The sequence below is a fragment of the Crinia signifera genome, chromosome 1, assembly GCF_055691185.1.
Source record: "Crinia signifera chromosome 1, ASM5569118v1, whole genome shotgun sequence".
NCBI lineage: Eukaryota > Metazoa > Chordata > Amphibia > Anura > Myobatrachidae > Crinia > Crinia signifera.
Window position 1 is genome coordinate 140,577,505 of NC_139217.1, and position 26,329 is coordinate 140,603,833.

At 43.6% G+C, this 26,329-nt stretch overlaps 3 protein-coding genes across 7 annotated transcripts in view; 1 reads left to right on the top strand and 2 right to left on the bottom strand.

The window, feature by feature from the left end:
- AFG2A (AAA ATPase AFG2A) overlaps positions 1-2,066 on the bottom strand; it is a 407,538-nt gene extending 405,472 nt beyond the window's left edge. For 2 of the 3 annotated variants that reach the window (XM_083174291.1, XM_083174301.1), the window contains exon 1: positions 1,789-2,066. In XM_083174291.1, the coding sequence (XP_083030417.1) occupies positions 1,789-1,912 (124 nt within the window). In that variant the 5' untranslated portion in view covers positions 1,913-2,066. The remainder of the gene's footprint in view (positions 1-1,788) is intronic. The other variant, XM_083174281.1, reaches the window with a different exon arrangement.
- NUDT6 (nudix hydrolase 6) lies at positions 2,047-21,528 on the top strand. 3 transcript variants are annotated; one of them, XM_083174332.1, is made up of 5 exons: positions 2,047-2,136; positions 6,709-6,912; positions 9,362-9,417; positions 16,890-16,944; positions 18,651-21,528. In XM_083174332.1, exons 2-5 carry the CDS (start codon positions 6,768-6,770, stop codon positions 19,043-19,045), a joined length of 651 nt encoding a protein of 216 aa, XP_083030458.1. In that variant the 5' UTR covers positions 2,047-2,136; positions 6,709-6,767; the 3' UTR covers positions 19,046-21,528. The 3 variants fall into 3 exon arrangements, with proteins under 3 accessions (XP_083030458.1, XP_083030447.1, XP_083030438.1); XM_083174321.1 differs by having other exon boundaries at positions 2,089-2,193; XM_083174312.1 differs by lacking the exon at positions 2,047-2,136 and adding an exon at positions 2,201-2,588.
- The window catches only part of FGF2 (fibroblast growth factor 2), a 79,423-nt gene continuing 69,023 nt past the window's right edge, over positions 15,930-26,329 (bottom strand). The window contains exon 3 of the mRNA XM_083174346.1: positions 15,930-19,550. Coding sequence (XP_083030472.1) covers positions 19,365-19,550 — 186 coding nt within the window. The 3' untranslated portion in view covers positions 15,930-19,364. The remainder of the gene's footprint in view (positions 19,551-26,329) is intronic.

Genomic DNA, 26,329 nt, shown 5'->3' on the forward strand with positions numbered 1-26,329 from the left:
AGTTAAAGCTGAAAGTCTGCAGTTAAAGCACATCTTGTTTGGTTCATTTAAAATCCATTGTGGTGGTGTACAGTGCTCAAACTATAAGAATTGTGTCGATGTCCCAATATTTATGGACCCGACTGTACAACTCACCTCCTTGCAAGTTTAAAAGAAGAAAAGTAGTCAGGTGAACGCTTTTATTGAGCATAAGTTTTGATTGCCCCTTACAAGTTTAACTGCCCTTTAACATGCCATGGAGTAACTCAGTAGCGCTGAGCATCTTTTTGTGCGACTTTTACCATTAAACTGCATCTTATTCACAAAATGATGGATGCATATGTAATGCTAAGTTACAGTGTTTTCCTAGAGGAACACTGTATCGTAGCAGTTCCTCTGTAGCTACAGATGCATTGGCACACAGAATATAGGAATACTGCATATTTTATTCAACAGTCTGCTTGTGCGTTTTATTTGCATAGTGATGTGAACAAGATGCATTGCCAGCAGAAAAAAAAGACGCCTGACACTAAAGGCCCCCATACACTTATCCGATTTGGGCCGATTTTTTGCCGGATTCCGATGGACTAGACTGAGAAATCGTCCCAAATCGGATGTGGTCGACACCTCATCTGAACCGATGTGCGGTCCTGTGCGCACAGCAAGTGTGCTAACCCAGCCAGAGACACAGGTGGGGTCAGCGGCGTAGCTACGTTTTGGGCGCCCCCCCCGCCGCCCATGCAAACCCCCCCAATCCCCCGCAGCCTAAGGCTGGTTTCACACACTCCAGCTCCTGCCGGACGGTGAAATCCCGCACGGCCAGGGAGCCGTGCGGCACACACTAGTTTATCATGAAAGGGATGGCCACAGCCCGGCAGCCGTCCCTTCCAGTGGCGGGATCCGGCTGCAATCGTGCGGCCGGGTCGTGTCCGTCCCGTGTGAATGGACACAATAGTGTCCATTCACAACTAATGTGTGCGGCACGGCTCCCTGGCCGTGCGGGATTTCACCGTCCGGCAGGAGCCGGAGTGTGTGAAACCAGCCTTACCTTTCGCGCTGGTCCCGGCGGCTCCGTTCTTCTGCTGAGGACCACCACAAAATGGCCGCCCCCATACAGCAGACAGTTTCTGTCTGCTGTATGGGGGCGGCTATTTTGTGGTGGTCCTCAGCAGAAGAACGGAGCCGCCGGGACCAGTGAAATAGGTAAGCCTGCTGGGGATTGGGGGAGGTGTAACTATAGCACCGCAGCCCCCGGCGCCCCCATATGCACAGCGCCCCCCTCCCGCGCGGGGGCTGCGGTGCTATAGTTACACCACTGGGTGGGGTATGCTGGCCCGAAAGTCATGATTCTGACGATCAGTGCACAAACATCGGAATTCCGACAGACGGCGAGCGCAACAAAGCTCTTGCGGGCTCGCTGCGCCCGCCAAGCTATGGGCTTGGTGGCTTGCTCCAATTTCTGTTCTCCTTTTATGCGGGTCATGGATCCCCTCGAGGGGAAAATAGCCCCGTCAGTTGGGATCCACAGTGTCGGGCATTTTACAGTCAGGATTCCAATGTGGGTATACTGACCATCGGAATTCCGACTGTCGCTCCGTGGTCTGGCACCCACAGGGCAAGGCTCAGCATGTCCTGGGGAGATGAAAATACTCATCAATAAATCATCTTCCAGCTAATTTTACAAATTGTAAACGACAGTAATGAGATGATAGGTTGCTATGGGCAACTTCTTCACCATCTCTAGGTTTGATCTACTTGCAAGAGACGCGCTCACGCTCATAGCAGTGCACACAGCGCGGACATGGCTACCTTTCTCTATGAAGTCTGTGACTGCATACAGCGAGGGCTGGCCGCAGACAGCAGAGGTGTCCGGGCTGGGTGAGGCGCTCAGGGCGCTAGCTTTCCCCTTGCTCTTCTTCTTGCTGGCAGACATGCTGCTGCCGCTACAGTGGGAGCCGGGTGTACAGTGTACACACCAAGCTAAGCATGCAGCAGCTTCCTCACATCATACACATGCTGCGGCCGTAATCTGTCACATATAGGCGCAGTTGACGGCAGCGTCAGCATTAAACGACCATTAGCGGAGTCAGTATTACAGAAATTACATCAGGACGTCACTCTCCTGCTCCTTGGCCTCTTATTGGAGCAGTCAGCGTGGTATGCCGAAGCAGCTATCGCCATGTTGAAGTCTCCGTGGATTCGCAGTGACATGGCGTTAGTAGGAATGCGCTAGGACGGCAGCAGTTGCGGTCATGTGCTTATCTATCAGTGTCGAACTCTGAAAAGCCTAGCATGTATGCTGCTCTCTTAAAGCGCAGTTGCCGCATTCTCTGGGTCAGGGTGCCCATAGCAGCAATGGCTGCCGGAGAGCCGGGAGGCAGAGTTTGTTATTCAACTTTCTACATAGACTACAGGGATGTGGCGGCTCGTGGCACACTGGCTACGGAGGTCTGTTACCGGCCACACCGGGATGTGGGGCCGCCGTTTCACCTCGGAGATACGGCCTGAGCTCTGGCCCCGGGGCGCGGTAGACAGGTTTGGCGGAGTGAGTGTTCAGCTGGAGCCGGCACACTCACGGGACGAGGCTGCCTTCACTAGCTGGTTACAGGGCAAGTGTTTTATGCCAGGCACTGGGGACAGATGCATCAATCATTGGAGATAGTCAAAGTGGAGATGTTGTCCATAGCAACCAATCTGAATTGGAAAATATCCAATTTACCATCCAGGAAAATCTCAGGGTTATGTGAAGCTGCGTAAACCCTGTTTGTTACGCCCTGGGTTAACATGCCATACCGCCCAACTGTCCCGCTTACCGCGGGAACGTCCTGATATTCGGGGACGTTCCCGCGTCCCGCCTGGGGCCGCCATTGTCCCGCGGTGGGGGGGACAGTTGGGAGCCCCCCCAGCTTGCCGAGAATAGACGCTGTGCGCATGCGCACAGCGTCTATTCAGCGCCGACGAGCGGTGAAAACGGGGCGTGGCTGGAGTTCGTGTCACCCCGTGAGGCCACGCCCCCTTTTCGGGAGTGCGCGCGGCTTTGCCGCGCGAACGTCCCGACCTCCCAACTTCAAAAGTTGGGAGGTATGACATGCCCTAACCCAGTGTTCCCAAACTTTTTTGAATCACGGTGCAATAGAGCATCAAAATATTTTCAGGGCACCCCTAGGCCAAATGCTTCTTATCGAGAAATTCAGAAAAAAAATATTAAATTAAGTGCATTGTGTTTATATGTCACAGTTATCTGGCAAAAGACAGAATTTGCTTCTGTTTGTCCACATATATTATGATTGGCAGCCACAAGCACTGGTTTTGCCTGGTACATTGACCATAAATAATATGAATTGGTCTTGGTCCACCAACCCAAGGCACCCCTGCAAGTGTCCTAAGGCACCTAGTTTGGGAACCATTGCCCTAACCCATTGATTTTGCATAAAATGCGGAGTCCATGGGATTCCACCCAAGTGAGCCAAGGTGCAAAAGTATAATTTGGCCCCCCTTCTCCACCCCAAACCAAGTTCACAATATGCAGCATGTCAATGGGTGACAGGGAGGTGCTGGCTCCTCCACATTGACAGGGAGCCGGGTGCTGCAATGTGACGGGACTTTGTAAAAACCGGACCGGACTAGACTCCGGACCGCCGGACAGGACATCAAAATCTGCAGTCCGGAGCTTAGAGGGTCCGGTCCGAGGGGTGTCCTGTCCGGGGGGGGGTCCCTGTGATAGCTATCATCAGGGACATGGGGAAGGGGAGATTACAGCCTCCCCCTGTGGTCCGGGCCATCCGGTTTTTGCTACATGCCCGGACCATACAGGGAGACTTTATTCTACCCCTCCTCCTCTACCTGGTGACAGGTATCACAGGCAGAACCCCCAGACAGAACACCCCCGGACAGGACGCTACAAGCTCCAAAATGCAGAGTTTGATGTCTGGTCCGGGGGTTTTGTCCTGGTCCGGTTTTTACCCATACCCCAATGTGACACTATTATACTGAACCTGCCTCATTTTACTTATATCTAGGGTGGCCAATCCCGGGATTTGTCCCCAAAATGTCCAGGATTTCAATCCTGGGATTGGAGTATACAATCCTGTGATTTTGGGATTAGACTGCGCATGTGCAGTCTAATGCCGGCAGCATCTGAGCACCCGCTCAGATGCTGCCCAGATTTTCCCGGCATGCGGCCTGCATAGTGTGAGAGTAATTGTGTGTACACCAGTGGTTCCCAAACTGTGCGCCTAGGCTCCCTGGGGTGCCCCGGGACACTTGCAGGGGTGCCTCGGGTTGGTTGTCCAGGACCGATCAAATTATTTATGATCAATTATTTCTGGACAAAACCAGTGCTGGTGGCTGCCAATCATAAAATGTGTACAATCAGAAACAAATCCTGCCCTTTACCACATAACTGAACCTAAGAAGCACATATAAACACAATCTACTTAATTTGATATATATTTTTTGGGGCCTAGGGGTGCCTTTGAAAAATTTTGATACTCTAGGGTGCCGTGATTAGAAAAAGATTGGGAACCCCTGGTGTACACACTTGTACAATGTGCATGATATATTGACTATATAGTCAAAATCTCATCTGGATCTCATGCAGATTGTATGGGTTTTAACCCTTGCGATCCCGATGCACGCTCCCGTATCGCAGCCAGAAAGTCTTGGCTGCATAGACCATATAGTACAGATCTGCACTATATAGTCTAAATTGTACAAGTGTGTACACACCTTAAGAGGTCACACTGCACATGCCATACTGTTGCACATTGCCGATCATGACCTCATTTACCCAGGAATCCAACCCTGCAAATGCTCAGGGTCGGACATGGGGCATACCCTGAGTCAGCGGTCATGTAAACGGGTAACCCGGGTCATCCCCCCTGGACTCCTTTCCACAATTCCCACTCCATAACTCCCGACCACAGTGTCCTGCAGTCAATCTGTATGTTGTGTACGGGCAGTGTACAGCTTCCGCTTCTGTACTGTGTAGACAGCAGTGGAGTCAGGGAGGAGGTGAATGGATGTCTGCTTAGCATCCATTCCCCTCATAGAAGGAGGCTGGGGGCAGCCCAGCAGCTTTCCCTGGTGCTGAGTTTGTCCCCAGTGTGTCGAATGTCATTCGGGGGAGTCCCGGGGCTTGGAGATGATGTCATCTCCAAACGCCGGCTCAGGGCCCGCCTTTGCCGATGTCACCCTCCCAACATTATGCCGGACGAGAAGCGGTGTAAGAGAGGACAAGAGCTCGGTCGCATCTGTGTTTGAGCTGAGTCCCGGCATCTTTGGTGTAAAATAGTGGTATAAGGAGGAGAAGGCAGCCTATGGGAATGTTGGGCACACCCCTGGAGTGATATGTTGTGATGCCACACTCCTGGATTGAAGAAATGGGTGCTTCACACATTCATGCATAGTCTATATAATGTCTGTTTAATTCCAGCAGCAGTTTATACTCAGACTGTGCCTTATATACTTTGATGTTATCCATTCACTGTCTTCGAGCACTAATAAACTACAATAAACTCAGATTTCTCATCTGATTAGTGTATTGCTGTTGAAAGTTTCATCTTGGAGATCGTTTTAGAGAAGCCTTGCATGGAAAGCTACATTTTATGACTTAAAATTCGGTGTACTGTTTATTGTAACAGTAACTATCCTAAACTATGATTGTGACAGAACAATTGTTCTTGCCCTCTCTTCTATTAACTACATCTCATATCTCAACTCTTTTCCACCCTATGCTGCCAGCTGGTGACCGCCACCTCTCATCCATTTCCAAGGCATACACACCTGCCCCAAAATGTGGCACTCTTCATAAAACTCTCCCCCAACCTCCAATGCTTCAAAAGCTTCCACAGAACTCCTATTCATTAAAGTGAATGAGAGCAGTAATGGCTGCCCACTCTACCCTGCTCATGTCTCCACAGTACTACAGCTTCCATTTAGAATATTATCTCATGTAGGGCCCTTCCTGCTTTTTATTCATCCCACCACCCTTTAGTTGATGTAACTTTTGGCCTGATTCAGAGATATACACAATGTATGGAGTTTAGCATTTTTCTACCACTATATAGGACACACTGCACATGTGCCACTATGGTCCCGTGATGTCGCTCGCAGTGAAAATTTATTGGCAGCTGAGACTGTGATCCCGTACTCAGTTACAATGGCTGAGGCGTCTTGAGTCTAATGGTCATAGGGTTACTCAGAAGGTTGATTATCAACCAATATGCTACTGATGTATGATACATGGTACACAAGCTCCAGATCTTAGAAGCATCCAGTGGGCATGTCAATACTAATCCCAGAAGCTGCTACATGTGCATAATTATGCACAGACACTACATCCTGAACCAAAACTGTGTGTCATCATTTGCATAAATTTCTGAATATGGCCCTTAGAGTATATATTCTTTGTTACATTGTGAATTTGTGATTGTGCCTACCCTTCTGCATTAATGCTCAGTCAACTGCATCAATAAAATGTCCCAAGTAGATATCGGAGTGGTCTGTAAGCAGTTGCAAGTTCAGCCAATAAAAGCGCTTTTGTCTATGCTACAGATATCGGAGCCTTGTCTGCAACAAATTCAACGTAGGTTAGAAAAGAAAAAGGTTTTTATGTGTCATTACCACATGACAGATGAAAATTTACTTGAGCTTAATACAATCTGTAATGCTCTAGTGTGAATTTATTATTAACGTAATATTATTTCTGTTGTATTTTCGTCACTTCAGATGCTATCAAGAGATGGAAAGAAGAAGGCAGGATAGCGGTGTGGTTGCACGTTCCCATCATGCTGAGTGGACTGATAGCTCAAGCGGCCTTAGCAGGATTTACATTTCATCATGCTGAGCATAACACATCCACATTGACTCTATGGTTAAAGGATGGCCCCAACAGCCTGCCTGGATATGCCACACACCAAGTAGGGGTTGCAGGTCAGTTCTTAGTCTGCCTTTTTTTGTATATTAAGAAAAATGTTATTGGACTGTAAGTTGAATTTTGGATCTAAAATTTTACATTGTTTGCAGAGTATGAGACGAATGTACTAAGCCTTGGAGAGAAAGTATCAGCATTAATGCAAAATACCCAGGTGTATCTGTTTCCACTAGTATAGTATAAAAGGAGGTCTGACTGTTCTATAATGGGATGTGAGGGAGGTCTAACTGGCATGTAGGGGGCATAATGAGGTCTGAGTGGCATGTGGAGAAGTCTAAACGCTACATGAGGAGGTATGATTGGCAAAAAAGGAGAAGGATGACATATGTAGCATGTGGGAGGTATGAGTGGCATGTACCAATGTTTTAGTGTCCTATGAAGAGGTTGATTGGCACTTATTTTTTTTCTCTTTTTAAGGGTAATAGGGCTGATTCTGAGTTCAAGTAAAAAATAAAAAAGCAACTTGACACATTGACAAAACCCTATTGCACCGTAGGTGAAGCAGATTAAAAATTAGATGTACATTCAGGTGGGTTATAGCTCAAATCTAAACTTCAGTGTAAATATAAAGTTGCCCAGATGCACACTAGACAACATTTTATGCTTTGCTGATATTTAAAAAATGAACCAAATGATAATGTTGTTACTATATGGTTGTTAGAGAATGTGACCAGCAGAGGGCAGCATATTAATAAATGATGTGTAGTTGTTGTGGACATGTTGCTACATGTTTGTAACCAATTAACTTCATGTGTTTTGCTCTCATAAGGTCCCATTTAATATGGATCGTGCATACAATACGATCTGGGTGGGATCTAGAAAAGTTGAGTTGTGACAGCACTCAGATTAAAACTCACTCCAAGGGATTGCTGTTACAACACACTTTGGGAGGTTTCCTACTAGCCTCAATGGTGAACCGCTTCTGATTTATTTTTTATTTTTTTCATGTACTCCTATCATATTCGTCTCTACAAAAAGCTGTGACCTTTGTATTTTCATAGCACTTATCATTCAGTTGTACTTTTCAGGAATTTGGATTCGTCTGCATAACCAAATGCCCAACCAGTGCCCTGTCACACTAATTAACTGCAGTAATTAACCATGCCTAATAGGTTACTGGCCTTTATATAGAGCGATAGTAAAGCACCACATTTAGGCAGCTAAATTTAGTTTGCTAAAATAAATAACTTCGTTGCTAAGTATTTTTTTTTGTTTGTTTTTTTAAATGTGTCTTTAGTTTATAAACCCTTTGAGTGCCAAGTGACTTTGTCAAAATTGTTGTGAATATTGCCAAGCAAACATTTTTATTTATCATAATGAACTGTAATGTTTACCTTTTATATAGGAAATATATTCGATCAGGGATAGGGAACCTTTGGCCCTCCAGCTGTTGTTGAACTATACATCCCAGCATGCCCTGCAACAGTTTTGCTATTTGGCCATACTAAAACTGTTGCAGGGCATGCTGGGACATGTAGTTCGACAACAGCTGGAGAGCTGAAGGTTCCCTATCCCTGTTCTAGATATATAAGATTTTGGCATTTTTAGAAGATATTTTGATCATCTCTCACAGAAGGATTAAAAAATACAGTACGTTTTCGGTCTTTTTTATATTATTATGATACTATGTAATTGGACTCTCCCTTTCCCTTGTTCCCCCTCTCTCCCCTTCTTTTTGTTTTCTGTATCCTATCCCCTTCCATGGTTTATGGAAAAAAACTCTTAATAAAAACTATTGAAAAAAAAAATACAGTAAGGCTGCAGCCAAACATAGCGGCATAGTGGGTCCAAATCAGCGGGACCCACTGCGCCACAAGGCTCCTATGTGGCCGTCTACACATATGCTTTTAATATCCAAAGTGATGGATAAAATAAAAATATTAAAAAGCGATGAGTTTATTAGTAAGAAAAAGTACCGCAATCTGGGTCCTATAATTTACTAGTGTAGAGCCACATGATAATGGCCCTTTATTTAAATATACCTAAATTAAGATTGGTGTAGCTGGGTAACCAACCTTATTTAGCATTTGAAATGATTGACACGTTAAAAATTGGAATTGCAGCATGTGGGCAGGGTCCTGGTGATGCCACTCTCGCCATCCGGCTGCTCTCTCTGGTGTAATTAGAGCAGGGGTAGATTTTGAGAGGAGAAGACTAGCAGATTATGTCCCTGATGTGGAAGGATGATGGCTGACCTCCAAATCCCATAGCCACTGCTCCAGCTATAGTCTCACCCCTAATTATAAGTATTAGAAATGACCCCATGTACAGATTCCCGACTTTACACTGAATATAAGCAAGGCGGCAATACAAAAAAAATGTTGAAAAATAGTTTTCGTGGTTTTTTTGTACAGCTTTCTGATTTACAGAACAGAAAAAAAGATGTCTAAGTGTATATACTGTAGCAAAATCTAATTTATGTGGTGATTAATTATTGGCTAATTCCAGGTGCTGTTTTAGATGAGGACACTGGCAAAGTATTGGTAGTACAGGACAGAAATAAGGTATGTGCACAGAAAGCAAAGATTTACTTGGAAAATATTATTTATACCATATGTTACTGATGAGCTGGTTAGAAATATAATGGATAATGGGTTCCCTTTAAGTGCACCTAGACATGATTTATTACAGTGTAAGAACATACTGTCTGTGTGATTACTGTGTGTGAGAGGACATTCCACTTCAGCAGGAACATACAAAGGATCTGTGCCCCCCTCATCCCATGCTTAGCTTTCTCTGTTCAACCACAATTCAGCTTATGTTAAGCCCCGTACACACTAGGAGATTGTTAAAGATATCGCTCAGAAAGGGCTATGTCTAGTGTGTACACTCAATATTGTTAACTGTTTACCGATATCGTTCAGCACATACACTCAATATCGACCACCCGCAGCCAGGGTCGGCTAAACATGTTCTTCCAAAGGTTAAGATGCTTTTTCATTTTCTGTGCCCTGTCTATCTGTAACAGAGCTTCAGTGGTGTGCTTACATTAAAAGTAGTTATTAATGTTTATGCCTGTCATATTGCACATGGTTCATGGTGACAGTATCTCAAATGGCGCTGAGCTTATTCTGACAGCCGTCTCTATTGTTTAGGCTTCAGCTGATTTTCTTTACTTTGCTCTCAAAATACAAACCAGTCATAAAACTTGGACAACTGCTGAGTCACCTGGCATGTCAGTAATATTGTTCCACAGCTGGTACCATTTACAATATGGGTAACCCAAGCTCAGGCATATTTCTTACCTGTTTTAGATTTTGCCTGGTGCTGTCATGGCTGCTGTCAGTCAAAGATATATAAAGGGGCTGCGAATGAGGCGATTTCAGGGCATTGAATCTAACTAGATCCCTTAGAAAATGCCCTTACATCACTCCGTGTGTAGGGCGATAGTGATTTTCGGCCTCACTCACCAGAGAACACTGGTCCTGACAGATCGCTCAGCACACAGCGCTGACACATCAATGTGCTGCTCTGTGTGCTGAGCAGTCTTGCTGAGCGATCTACATTGCTCAGATCACTCAGCAGTGTCGCCCCATGCGTAGGCCCCTTAAGGCTGATTTGGATGTGATTCTGAGGCCAGATCCTGTCTGCATGAGCTCATCTCTGTCTTGGAGATGATCAGATTTGGCTGTAATGTAATGATGTGCGCAGCATTTATGCCAGTGTGGGGAACTGCAGAGAATCCATGTCACAACTGCAAATTCATTTGAACAACTGTATAGGAAATGTTTAGGGTACATTAATGAAGACTGACATACATGAATACATTTGACATTTTAAACAGATTTATTACAACACTTTATGCATCGTTCCTCAGTTAGTCTTTGAGTGCCCCCTGTGTACTAGAATAGGCATAAAGGATGCATTTTACCATTTATATGGCCATGTGCAGAGGTCTGTTTGTAATTGTACATTGGCCTCTATGCATAATATATTACAGATCAATGCTGTGGCCCAGGGCTACTATACAGAGTTCCTTCTTCAGTTTTTGTTTTAAAAATAATTTTAGGAAATGTTCTTTAGCTTTTAGGCTAATCAAATGTGTGGCTGTAAAAAGTTCCAGCATTAGTAATTAAAGTCATTAAGAGCTGTCTCTTTGTTTTATATTTTAGTAACATCATGTTTTTGTTTTCTGCTAGCTAAATACTCCCATACACTTAGCACAAGTTCCACAATAGAGTTTTATTTTTGAAGCTAAATTGTCAGATCCAACCAATAAGCACCATGAGAGGACAGCTCTGATCGCAGTGTACAGCCCACATGCAGAACACACCATGTTTCTGTGTATGTAGGAATCCTGTAGAAGGGCCCCAAGCGCTGGCCATTATGCCTGATGAGAGAGAGTCTTGGCTGGAGTTGCAAAGATCTTTTGTTTTGGAGAACAAATTAGTAACAATAAGAAATAGACTTGAATGCACCATCCACAGGTTTTTGTTTGTTTCAAATATTTAAAAAAAAATTCCGATACACAAAAAAAAAACAGATATTTTGCTGGATATCAATTTAAGAATGCTCATTTTGTGACACACGTTAACTAGATCAAAATAAAAAAAATATACCGCAGCATTTTATTCAGTTTTTTTTATAAATGTTAACAACATCCCATACCAACATAACAGAATTGGTAATAGATTTTTTTATTTATTTCAGAAGCAAATACCGTTATGTATCATTGTATTCTAGCACTTCTAATGTTCCCTGGTTCAAGCTGTCCTTGCAGTGTTCGTTCTAGCACCCTGCACCTAGTAAAATCCTCACAGTTCCTCCATTTTGCCTGGGGTGTTGCTGTGTACTAGGTACTTCTAGCACAGTCTGCTTTGTATATCAAGGGTAAAATATAAAGCAGTCATAGAAACACCACACTCCAGGCAGGAAGGAGGTAGATTCATTGTGGGCAGGGGTGCCAAGGGGAGTAGGTACTAACTCTCCGGGATTCTTCCTCTTTGTGAGGAGGAAAAGTGTCCCACTTTACAACATGCAGCGACACCTCCTGGCATAGCATTTTATGTTCTTCTTTTTGAAAGTAGACACTACTATCTTTGGCTACGTACCCTTCAGTTTCCAGGTCCTGTGGGTCCCTCACACTGCCCTGACCATGGGCCATATGTAACAGCCTATGAGATGCAGGCATGGGTGCTTTTCCACCAAATTAGGCTATATTTTTATTGCGGCAATCATTTAAAAGGCAAAACCAACCTGATGGCAAGTGCTTTTGAATGGGGCTTGCCTTACTGGCAAGTTCATTTAAAATGACTGGAGATCCATGAGGAGAAGTAAAATCTTTGGTATAAAAATAAGAAAACGGTACTTGTGTACTAGCACGGCGCCTATCGCATCGCAGACCATAAGGCATGCGATGCGATGGCAGCCGATGTTATACAATTTTAAATTGTATACCATCGAATTGTATGGCATTGTATGCCATTCTATCGCATATACAATGGTATGGGATTTTCAAATTGTATAAGCACCCTAATGGGGGCTTACAATGTTAAATGCACCCCCACCCAACGCCCACTATGAACGTGAACCCGAAGCGTGGCGAGCGCAGCGGTATGCGTCCTATGACCTTTTCATACCCCCACTATCCACGTTGGCGTGGAGTTGATTTTATATAGTGTGGGGAGCACAGCAAGCCACCGAGCCCGAAGCGTGGTGAGCGCACGCGGAATACATGTAAATTAATACGTGTCCGCTCGCCACGCTTCGGGGTCGGTGGCTCGCTGCGCTTGCCGCACTATATAATATCAACTCCACGCCGACGTGGATAGTGGGGGTATGAAAAGGTCATAGGACGCGTACCGCCGCCCCTCGCGGGTTCGCTGCGCTCGCCACGCTTCGGGTTCACGTTCATAGTGGGGGTGGCGTGGGGGTGCATTTAACATTGTAAGCCCCATTAGGGTGCTTATACAATTAAACATCGTATAGGGGGCTTATACAATTTTAAATCGCACCACAGTGCATCGGTTTTATGCAATGCGATTTATATGTCGTGCGACCAAATATCGTGGGCGCCGTGCTAGTACACAAGTACCAAGAAAACTTCTATAATATTACATACATACAGTAAGAGGTAATTAACTAACATTAGATATTTATGTATTCAGTATGTAGCCAAATCACTTGCCAGTAGGGAAAAGCTCTCAATGTTCCTGTCTGTATATTGCACAGCCCATTAGAAGATATCATTATAGTTAAGCCATGCTGCAGGTCAGTACCAGTGTAGGTTATTAGTGGTGGATTTTACAGGCCCTTTAGAGATCATTTCTGACCGCTTAAGCAGATACAATGTAATGCGATTTCCTTAGGTCGCTATTCATAATATCGACACCACAATGTTCACAGTTAGGGTGCTGACATGTCAAATGTCAACTTTGGCAGAATGTCCACAGTGAGGTTAGTCTGCGGAACAGGAGATTGTATTTAGCAGAACGCAGCTGCCACCCAAAATGCTACTGCAGCCGTCAGGAACAGATTATATGCCACTGGGCCACCATGGATGACATATCAACAGTCTATTATGTCATCATTAAATCAGTGTCTACATGATGAATATCAGCATGGTCAATGTTGCCATTCTGATCATGTTGGCATTATGACTGGCAAAAAGTGCTCTGTGAGATGAGATTTTTAATCCTGTAAGAGTAGGTTGTTAATGCGGGTATAGGTGTGAATATAGATTGCAACCCACTTTCCTTTACTTACCTGTACCTATTAAACAAGAAATAAAGTGTATTAATTACCTTCATCCTTTGCCGTTTATTATAACCATTATAATTAAAATGGTACTGGAGTCCATAGCAACCAATCAGATTTCTGCATTTAGCATACCTGTAAGTAATACAAGCTAACATTTGCAGAGGATGCTGTTCTTTCACCATTGCATACCTGACGACGTTTCTGATTGGTAGTTAAGGACAAATTAGGCCCTTTCCACATGTGCCCATACCATGCCTCTTTTGGAAGTTGTCATGCCTTTATACCAATTGGTCTACTTGACGTGTACTGTATGCTACTGGATTGTACTTTTAGTCTAAAAGACTTAAATAATGTCAGTCTTTTCCCATCTATCATGACTACGCTGACTGAATGTGACCAGGGGAATAAAAAGAAAATGTTTAAAATCGATGCTAGCGATGAGTAGCGATTTTAAAATAAATAAAAAGCGATTTCGTGTTTTTCATTAAATAGTTTATTTAATAATAGTTTAAAAAAAAGACATGCCACTGCAGTCAGTGCACTAAGAACAGTACTACAAATCAACATTTGTTCATTTGATGAAATATAATGTAAAATATCTTTGATAAAACCAAAAGCGATTACAAGGCACATACAGCATATCCCTTAACATAGCAGCTTCTGCAAGTTTCCCATATGATTAAACAGAAAGGATCACATTCATGTGCTTTGTTCAGTTACCACTTGATTGCTCGCACCTAATTACCGGGGTTCTTGCCGGTTCGACCCAGTAATGACCCTGGCGCGATGTGAAAGAGGTTACCGGGTCATGCAAAAAGGTAGCAACATGGCAATACAAACCGGTAAAAAGAAGGGTTCCTACCAGTTTGTTGCTGTGTTGCTTTGCAGTGTGAATGGGTTAATCGGGTCAAGCGACCCGTTTCCTGTTCACACTAATGGAGGAGGCAGCGCTTGGAGCAGCGCCAGCTCTAAGCGCTGCTTCCTCCCCCGCCCCCGATGACGCTCTGCCGCACCCCCGTATGACATCAGCGAACAAGCAATAGCGCTGGTTTGCTAAAGTAATCTAAACAGACCAATATGCAGGGTTGCACTGGGACTGAACCTTTTCAAAGTCTTGGTGCGACCCTGCATTTTGCGGTCTGAAAGGGGTATTACCTTCTGTTATATTTATCATCATGAAAGTGATCAGTTCCCTTTATTTAAATGACTAGCAGCATTGTTTCATATTAGTATTTAAATCTGTCACTGTTTTACTATCATTACAAGCAGGGATATCACATTAACAAAATAGATATTCATGTTTTTGCATTACACACAAACACAAAGGCACGGGGTGTCATATGTGAAGCACAATGGATGCACAGCACTTATCACCATGGTCCTGGATGGTGTATCAAGCACACCTCAAGATGCACACCCACACTACGGGGAAAGTGTCTGCCACCTAGGTGTGGCAAGAAGCAGAAAAACAGACACATGCTGCAAAATTGTAAGTGTCACACTAAAGTCTACTGACCAACTATTTTAGGGTTTCCGGATGCCAGGTTGACCGGGTTTGGATCAACCATGTTATGGTCGACCACCCTAACTCAACCTGGCTTAGTTAGATGGCTAAAGATAGTTGGCGGTCGCTAGTGCGGCAGTAACGCTAGTTAGACGCCATTGAGTGATCGGCAGGACCATGGTCGACAGGAATTTTTCTGGATTTTTTGGTGCAGGTCCACTTGGATCGTACGTTAGTATCAAAGTACACATAGATGCATGGCAAGCGGACACTGTGCGCATATACAGTGTCCCCAGGACCCCTGCGACATTCGCCACAAAAAAAAAAATCCTCATAAACTCATGTCGACCATGGTCTCGCCGATCAACCGCTGGCATCTAGCCAACGTTACTGCCACTTTAGCGGCAGCCGACTATAGTTAGCCATTTACTTCAGAACATGAGAGATTTGGTAAGAAATCTCCAGGTTTTTTATAGTGGCAATCATTTACACTGCAAAACCAGTTTGATTTTGAAGTGTAAATGATTGCTGCTTTAAAAAACCTGGAGATTTCTTACCAAATCTCTCACTTTCTGAATCTCTAATCCTATTAAATTTTACCCAGTAGATCTATCAACCGGATACTGAACCAGAAGCTCAGGGGGAAATTTACTAAAGGAAATTTGTAAAACAGTTAGGTGTATTTGTATCCAGAAATACACTTATTTTTGACATTTACTATCCCGAAAATACGGCAATTCGTACTCATATTGATGTGCTATCAATACGAATATGAATTGCCGTATTTTTGGGATAGTAAATGTCAAAAATAAGTGTATTTCTGGATACAAATACACCTATTTTTTACAAATTTCCTTTAGTAAATTTCCCCCTCAGTGTCTTTGTGCAGGTGAATGCAGTTTTTGGGGAGCAAAAACTATCATGTTCCTTCATACAGCAAGGGTTCTCTTTGCCGACTTATCCCACTATATAACTTGATGGCAATTATACAAGACCATTTCACTGCACTTGGCCTTTGTGAACCTTCCTCTACAAGTGCTACCTTTATACTCCGTGTATTTCTGCACTTTACCAAAAAGCTTGGTACTCAAGAATCATGTAGCTGATCTTGTGCTGCTCACCAAATGCACTGCACTTCACAAATGACATCCAATGTCCACAGAAGAGTAAACACATTGTTTTCCATACCTACAAACAATCGTTCTTTCAGTTACTCGTAAACAGTACAGCACTTTGAATCAAATGTATGCACAAGGAATACACATTACAGTGTTGGTTTGTATAGACATGATCTTAATATGTTTGATTGTGTTCTATTGCAAGGAAGCTTGTTGTGAAGTTATACTTGTATATAAAATATACCTATGATTACTATATAGCTAGTAGTCTCCAGTGGCCTATTCAAGTTTTACAACTAGTCTGCATTAATACAGCTTGTGGGGTCTCTATGTTTTCTCATTCAAATCAATTTGACAGCATATGTTTTGTGTTCTGTAAGTATATTGCATGGCGAGTCACTTACGTTGTGAACAGATAAGTACTGTTTGGGCTACAAGTAATAGTCATGGACAGTACTGCACAATCCAATAGTAGAATTCTCATCTGATTAAATGCTGTGGTTTATAATACATTTCTGGACCATATTATATTTAATAAACATCTTTATATTGTGTAAACACCATCAGAGACATGAATACTGGTTGTCGTTATAGTTGATATAAAACATAAATGGATTTTTTTTTTTTCTTTTAATGTCCCTTTTTAACATTGCAGACTGTAAATGCATGGAAGTTTCCAGGCGGACTGTCTGATCCTTGTGAAGATATTGGTTAGTAGATTTTTGTTTACTTGGATTTTTAAATGCTTTGAACATGTTATCTAGCTTGCCCATAGCAACCAATTTGTGAGTGATCATTTATCTAGCACAGTCTGTGAAATTACATAAAGCTGATTGGTTGCTATAGGCAACTGCACTACCTCTTTTGAAAGTTTCCTACATTTCCCTACAGTCTTTATTGTACAATGTATAGCAGCTTATAAAAATACAATGTTATTCGGACTATAGTAAAACTGACCAGGTTTGGTTTCTATCAGTACTTTGTAACCTATAAAGAAGTTACTTTTTCTGAGCTTCTTGTGTTCTTTTGCTCAAAGTGTAATCCACCACAAATGTGCTTTTACCTTTTTTAAAATGTGATTAATGCTACAGAATCAATTTAAAAATAGATACTCAAAGTCTACTCACCTTTAGTAGCTTTACATCGGGTTGGGATCATTTGGTCTACAGCATGATGGTCGACAGTCATTAGGTCGACACCATTAGGCTGACATGGGTCTAGGTCGACATGGGAAAAGGTCAACATGGTTCTAGGTCGAAAGGTCATTAGTTCGATAGGTCGTTAGTTCGACAATGTCTAGGTCGACAGTCAAAAGGTTTTTGACCTGAATGTCAACACAGTAAACATGGACACAGTTTGAAGTGCACCGCATCCCCTCACGTGGCTCGCTATGCGTCTGGCACGGTGCCTCGCTGCGCTCGGAACACTATTTTATTCTCCCACCATGCCCTAGTGCAGGGGTCCTCAAACTTTTTCTCTCTGGGACCCCATCAAACAATTAAAATAATGACAGGACCCCAGCAAGTTACTGCAGAAGGCCATCACATCACATGTGTAGTCAGCAGACAGCACATACATGGCAGCATTGTGGAGGCACAAAGTGATGGGAGGAGTCCAAAATAACAGACAATTCAACAGATATTTCAGACTACTTGAATCACTGACTGGGATTAGAAAAGTCATCAGCCTGATGGTCAGCAACATGGAGTCGCGACCCCATGCTGAGGAGGTCGGGACCCACAGTTTGAGAACCGCTGCCCTAGTGGATGGTAGGGCATGAAATACCGCCTGTCGGCACATGTTGGCTCAAAAAACTGTAAAAAAACGCAGGTCGACCTTTTGACTGTCAACCTAGACATTGTCGAAGTAATGACCTTTTCCCATGTTGATCTAATGTTGTCGACCATCATGCTGTAGACCAAATAACCGCATCCCCTTACATGAATGAAGAAAATAAACATTCACAAATGAACTGAACTGATCAGGTAAAAATACAGCACGGATTGTTTTATGTGTAGTTTGTGCTGTTTTTCATTTGTACAATGAAGGTGAGTGCGACACTATAGGGGTAATTCAATTGCCAGCGTTTAGTTTACCTCACCGAAACTGTACACCACCCATCACACTATACAGCAGTGGGATCTCACACAAAAATGTTCACTACTCCATAGGGCAGCGAGCGCTTCCATGCGAATAGGCCTGGTGAAGGTTGCGAGATGGCGTGCTATTGCTGGAGTCTAAATGCTGCTGCAATGGCAATTTGATTCTTTTGCTGGCAATTGTATCCCCCCCTAAGCATGTTGTATTTTATCTTTCTGAGGACATTGCTCGATGACCTCCTTCATGATCTATACTGGTCATATTGGAATACTACCTGTGCTATTCCTGACCAGTGTTCTTGTTTTTAATTTTCCAGGAGACACAGCAGTCCGGGAAGTTCTAGAGGAGACTGGCATTAAGTCAGAGTTTAAGTCTCTCTTAAGCATAAGGCAGCAGCATAATCACCCTGGTGCATTCGGAAAGTCAGATATGTATATCATATGTCGCCTGAAGCCACTGTCTTACAGAATAAACTTCTGTCCTCACGAGTGCATACGGTGTGAATGGATGGACCTCCATGAGCTTGCATATACGAGCAATACTACCCCGATCACCAGCAGGATTGCTAAACTGCTGATGTATGGATACAAGGAGGGGTTTCAGAACATTGACCTGACTATAAGGACATTCCCAGCTGTTTACACTGGACTGTTCTACTCTCTGTATCACAGAGTATTACCAGATCACTACGAAACCAAGACTGACGTCTAGCAGACTTCACATTGAGACAACCTAGTACTGGGAAAAGGTAGTATTGGCAATTTATAGCCAACTCTTCAGGAATGCTAAATACCTCACTGTGCCTAGGTGCTAGGTGTGTAACATAGGCACGTATGTATTATTACCTATTGACAGTATTTAATTGGAATTACATTAAAAGATGGTTTTATACTGTATATATACTTTAAAAACTGGCACAAGAGACTTTCAATCACATTTAATACTGATTGGAAATATTTATAATCTATTCTTCAAAAATATACCTCTTAATTTGCATGACACAAATACACAAAACAAGTGTCCTGTGAGATCAGCGTTTTGCTGACATGGGAAGGAATAGGATAGCTTTCTGTCCCATACTAGTCTGTGATCCGTTTTTGTACTGCCCAGTCCTCTTCAGCGCCACGTACCAATCACTGTACTTGCGAGATCGGTATGTGTTGTAGTTGTTTTGCTCCAGCCGTTCGTAAAAGAAGCATTCATCAGTTATAGCTCTCTGAAATAAAGATGAAAGGAGATGGTGTTAGAGTTCAGGAATAATAGCCTAGTTATTCTTATCATTTATTGCTATGTTGCCACAAGGGTTCGACTGCGCCAAGCAGAGTACATAAACAAATGAGAAAACAAGAAACCTGTGAAATAAGAGTACAAGGCCATGCAGGACTAGTACATGGTATAGGAACATTGCTGCCTCAGCAGCCATGACACTGGAGTAAGCATCAGGGAATCATTTCAAATTATGGTCTTTAAAATAAAAAAGTCGAGAGTCAGTGTTGACAGCAGTAGCACCACATTAATGATGGTTAGAATGACAACACCTTAAAAATGTTGATATCAGCATTTTCAGAAAGCATAACAATGTCAGCACACAAGTGTTGGCATGCTAAATGTCGACAAGTTCAATGTTGACAACATGTTCAGCACGAATGTCGATCATAGGCAAGGTTTGGTCTTTGACCCTTCTGTATGCAGTGTGTACATCTTATATATATATATATATATATATATATAGATATAGATAGATATATATATAGATATATATATATATATATAGATCTATTTTTTTATATTAAATGCATTGTGTTTATATGTCACAGTTATCTGGTTAAGGACAGGTATTGCTTCTTTCTGTCCACATATATTCTGATTGGCAGCCACCAGCACTGGTTTTGCCTGGTACATTGACCATAAATAATATGAATTGATCTTGGTCCACCAACCCAAGGCACCACTGCAAGTATCCTGAGGCACCCCAGGGTGCCTAGACACACAGTTTGGGAACCACTGCCCTATACAATATAAATAAAAGAGCACTGAATACATTACATAGGAAAATCTGATTGCATCGCATCGGCACTTACAATGGCCCATGCGATGAGATGCAATGCGATTTTCCTACGCAGAATAGCCCACTAAGCAAATAGCTTAGTGGGCGCCGTGATAATACACAAGTACCAAAAATTCTTATGTCACAAAATATAAACAGTAAAACACACATATTTATATGTCATTATTACATATAAATAGAGTGGCTTGCTTCACCAGCGGATGTTTTCGAACATCTAAAGTCAACAACGTTAAAGTATTTCCAAAATATACACATGGCTTCAGTATCTAACATGATAACAGAAAATGACAGCCTTTTGAAATTTGTTTAAACTCATATAAACATAGTTGGATGTCTGCCATGCTGCTATTGGTTAGACTGTTTACATATGTTTCCAGCCTTCTATATATATTTGAGAGCTTCATTAGTGCTTCCCGGTAATTAGTATAAGAAATGTGAATCCATAACCTGTAGTTCCAGGTCATGGATTCATGTTTCATATATTAGTTACTGGGAACCACTGATGAAGCGCTCAAATAAGACTGACTTCCCTCAGTGTAACATCCCTCCTGTAGCCTCAAGTGAACTGTGAGAATGACTACTGTGGCTCTTGGTCCTATTATCTACTCTGCAATTTAGGGGATGATTCTGACCTGCTTGCTGCAGGCCGAGCTAGCTCCCCTGTCCAATGGTGCGGGTTTGCGCATGTGCAAACCCCCATGACTCAGCACCTTTGGAGAGTTTCACACTCACTCATCATGCAAGTCCGCTAAAGTCCTATTTCTCACCATGTTTAAATTAGGATAGCATGCGCTCCTCACCTCATACTGATATATAGGTCTTGTGTCCGTGTGTAACCAAATGACTGACATCTGCTGGCAGCGAATTATACTACATCTCTTTCTGTTTCTCAGAGGCAATCACACATATAAACACAGAGGCAATCACAAGGTAGCAGACTAGCTTTCAAAGCTTTTGCTTCAAGCGGGCTTAGCTAGTATTAAATAACTAGCCTCACAGTCTCTGGTAATGTTCTGTGATTTCACCATTTCTTACCTGTATAGTTTTTTCTATAAAACCATATGTTCTGCCACATCCTTCTTTTATTTTATGTTTTCAACATATTATAAGCCATTTTATTCCTTATTTTATTACTGTTCATTTTTGAATGCATAATTTGGAGTTTATTTCTGAACTATGAAAACTGCAAATAAAAGAATTGAATAAAGTAACATATTACATGACCTTATTATTGAATTTGGAACTATAACAGCTCCAGATTTATTTAAAACCAAAACATGATCACAAATTTGTAAATTGTATTTTAGTTTATCCTATAACACACCACAATTGAAAGTAATGATACACCAAAGGATCCATTAAGAAAAATGTTACATGGATGAGCCAAACAAGGTATAAAGCTGGGTACACACTAGACGGCTTGTGTACCCAGCCAATCCAAAAGGCAACCGGACCCTGCATCGGCAAGTAATACAGGACCCATTTTGTTACTAATTACATTTATTTCATACTGAACATGTTGGATAACTGTCCTGCATATTCTCAGTGTATGGTGTTCACCTTGGGATATGGAGGGGTTTAGTGAGTATCATTCCTATGGTTACTGTACACTAAGGACCTTATTCTGGTTGACTCGCAAAGCTGCAAATTTCACAGAGTCCACCAAACGCTGAACGACCACCTGACACACACACACACACACCCCCGCACACCTAGTTTCTTGCACGCATCATGTAAACGGATGTTTTGCATAAACATCCATTCACAGCTTGCATGCAGGGAGGAATGATTTCTACAGTGCACGCAGATGTAAGACACCTCTCTGGTGTCTCCTGTACAGGAACCGGGCGGGCAGCTGAAATCTACTGACGCCATGCCTGTTCGCACCAAGTGTCTGCAAATGCGCAGATGCTAAACATCGCTCCCACATGCGAACGTGCAGGGGCTCAATTAAACCAGAATAATCCATTAAGTACTAAACTGTCCATATGTAATTTTTTCTCATGTACTTTATTTACAAAATAGATAGGTATTTCATATATAACATTTAAAAAAAAAATCTTTACAGTCCCAGTATTCGCACTTACTACCAATTCTATTATCTTCAACTTAGTGGCGTAAATATAAACCTGGCATCCCCCTCGGAATGGTACCGGCTCCTTGGGTGGTACAGAGTTTGAAAGGAGCAGGAAAGCAGGTGCCCGCCCATTAATCATCCCAGCAGGCTGAGGCATTGTCTTCAGGGAAAGGCAAGGTCTCCCTCACACTTCTAGCTCCCCTACCCATGGAGCAAGGCAGCCGCTGACCTGCTACTACTTGCACCCTAAGCCCTTCACCCGTGCGTGGAGCAGGTCAGCATCAAACGTGGTGGAGTGGGTGGGGGTAATTGGGAGCAAATACCCCCCTGGAGCATGTAAACAGATACCACCTCGCCTCTGGAGCTTGATACCTGCGGCAGACACCTTTTTAAAAAAAAAATGTAGGTACTTGTGTATTATAGCGGCGCGCATCGCATACCAAAAGGCATGCGATGGTATACGATATTGCCCGATGTTGTACAATGTCATACAATTTTAAAATTGTATGACATTGTACAGATGTATCGGGATTCATCTTTGCAGGTGATGGCGTCGCCATCTCCATCACCTGCATCCCCGGCATCCCCTTCCGACGGTGCTGCCCTCGGTCGCCCGGTGCCCACACCGGGCGACCGCACCCCCCCGCAGCCTCCTCGGGTCCCCCCCAGCACTATCGAGCGGGAGGCGGACAGTATTGAGTCCGCCTCACCGCCTGGATACTGAGACGCGCGTGCGTGGGGGACGCACGCGCGTCTCAGTCAGATGGAGCGCCATGTTGCTGGCGAATCGCCAGCAAAGATAAAACTGGCCCCATCTGTATATGGCATACATTGCGATGCGATTAAAAATTGTATAAGCACCCAAATGGGTGCTTACAATGTTAAATGCACCCCCACGCCACCCCCTCACTATAAACGTGAACCCGAAGGGTGGCGAGCAGCGGCGGTACGCGTCCTATGACCTTTTCATACCCCCACTATCCACGTCGGCGTGCAGTTGAGAATATAAAGTAAGGCGAGCGCAGCGGCTACCTGTGAAGCCTGCGAGGGGACGCGGATACCTGTGAAGGTGTCTGCGTCCCCTCGCGGGTCGCGCTGCGCGCGCCACGCTTCGGGCTCGGTGGCTCGCTGCGCTCGCCACACTTTATATTCTCAACTCCACGCCGACGTGGATAGTGGTGGTATGAAAAGGTCGTAGGACGCGGACCGCCGCCGCTCGCCGCGCTTCGGGTTCACCTTTATAGTGGGGGGGGGGGGTGGCGTGGGGGGTGCATTTAACATTGTAAGCACCCATTTGGGTGCTTATACAATTTTTCATCATATAGGGGGCAAAAATCGCATCGCATGCCATCGGGTGTATGGCATGCGATGCGATAAAAACATCGTACAACCAACATCGGGGGCGCCGCTATAATACACAAGTACCAAAATGTATTCATTGTAATGAAGTGTATGGAAATATAACTTTTTGTTACACATTTTTTATTTGAGTTTATATAACAAATATAAGTGACGCTGGCATTTTTAGCGAATATTTTGCACATCTCTCACAGAGATGTTGGCACTCAAAGGTTAAAGAGGTCTCTCCCAACACCACCATACTATGCCTGCTTCCTATTAAAATGCCAATGCTCTCATTACTAAGCGCCTTCTTACCATTTGTTTTCATGTCAGTATTTAGTTTTTCACCTTGCTGTCCCTGTGTATATGCTCTGTTCTCCCATTTTTTCAGCCTGGAAAGCATTGTCACTTAGAAATCAACATTATTACATAAATGTACAGTTAAACTTGGAACTTTTAGTCTTGTGTCTGGGCTTTAAAAACTCTTAATCCCGGGATTCCCAGGATTGTCCTTCTGACACCACACTGGGAAAAGTTATGAAGCAGTCCTTCGGCAGGCAGAGGGTGCAGGCTGGTGTGTGGCTGTGCAGTGTGACTTCTGACATCACACTGCACAACTAGTTTGCCAGGCAGCACCTGAGGTCAGCACTGCTGGTGCTCAGTGCTGCCCAGCAGACAGGGATCAAATCAGCATGCACATTTTGATCCCAAAATTCCAGGATTAGAGACTCCAATCCTGGGATTCAAATTGCAGCCCAATATGCCTTTAAATCCCTGGATCTAGGTGATCCCTATACCAGCATAATGCAGATATGTGCACATATAATACCCCGTTCTCACTGCCGCAAAAACACGGGTATTTGCAAGGGCAAGCAGTAAATTACAGTGTCCTGTCTCAGTGTGAAAGGGTCTTTGTGAAATTCCCGGGTGTTATGCCCTGGGAATTAAACACAGGTTTTTTGCAGGGTTTTTCCTGCGTAATACACGGGTGTATGGCAGTGTGAACAGCACAGACCCTGGTTTTTCTCACAAAATGCAAAAAAGCAAATTCATTGGGGGATGTAATCATGTGATGTGTGACAGCCAGCCAATAAAAGCTGTTTATTAAACAGCCTATCACAGCAATTTGTACAAATTTCCCAACACCCAATCAAATTCCACACACTTGTTGGAAGGCAGACCATGGAAAGCAGTGTGAAAGGGGCAGACAGGAAATTCCCAGGTCTGAGCTGCAGTATGAAGGGGGTCTGTTGAGCTGAGAAGATCTGTTCCCCGCCAAAAATCTGGCAAGAAAAACCCGGGATTTTGTTGGGGCGGCAATGAGAACGCAGCATTATAGGGGAGGACATATTGGGTCATAATTAGATGGGTAGCTCACTATAAATCCGGCTCAACTAAATGAGCAAAGTGACCCGTGAGCGGCAGTTCTTCTTGTGAGACGGTTCTTTACTAAAGCTAGACACACATCTACAGATTGATTGTCAGATCTGGCTGGTTGGAAAACCTGGTAGTATTTGAAAAACAGTTTTTGCCAGTTTTCCAGCATTTCAAAGCAAATGGTCAACTGTCATTTGCTCTCATCCATTACCAGGTTTTTGTTCCAACCAGACAGATCTAACAATCAATCTGTAGATGTATGGCCAGCTTTAGTGTGATTGATTGGAAGAACTGACTCGCTCCAGGAACCGCTGCTCACTCTCTGACTGGTGTTCACTGACTTACTCTGAGTCACATGTCCTCAGGCAGCCAGTAAACAAGCGTTGGTTCCTGGAGCGAGACGGTTTTTCCAATCACAATCAAAGAACCCTCTCGCTCCGTGTGGTGCACTGCACCCTGTGCAGGACTTGCACACCTGTACAGCAGCCTCCCCCAATGGCTCACAGCTCACTGTAATAATAGTAGCACATAGGCACTTAGGTGCCACTAATATTACACATTTGTAACAAGTGTGCTGCTATTATTACAGTGAGTTGTTCAAAAGACCCGGTTCTTCTCCGTGAGCTGAACCGCTCATGGAACAGAGTCGAGTTGCCGATCTCTAGTCATAATTCCCTCTCCCCTCCCACAAATCCATGGATCATGAACGAAACCCATGAGGTGGGCAGGCCACACAGGTTAGCCAGAGAACCCTACACAGCTCTCACTGACTCAATCCCCCCCCCCCCCCCCAGAGATGAGAAGCAAAAGACAGGGGGTGGTGCAAAGAGGACAGAGATGAGAAACATGGGAAAGATATCTGAAATGTTGAGCATGGTCGCGCACAGATAAAAGATGGGTACAAAATAACAGTGTCTATGAAAAAATATACGTGCTAATACAATGTTATTTACCAGGGCTGCAGGGTAGCAATGGTAGTTCACAGTATGGGAGGTTTTATACAACTATTTAACAATGTTTTAAGAAACAATAATGATTTATCAACTTTAGGCTGTGGCCCTTTCCATTGATATTTCTAATAATCTGAGCTAATAGAAGCTAAAATAACTGAATAAACTAAAATTCAACTGTT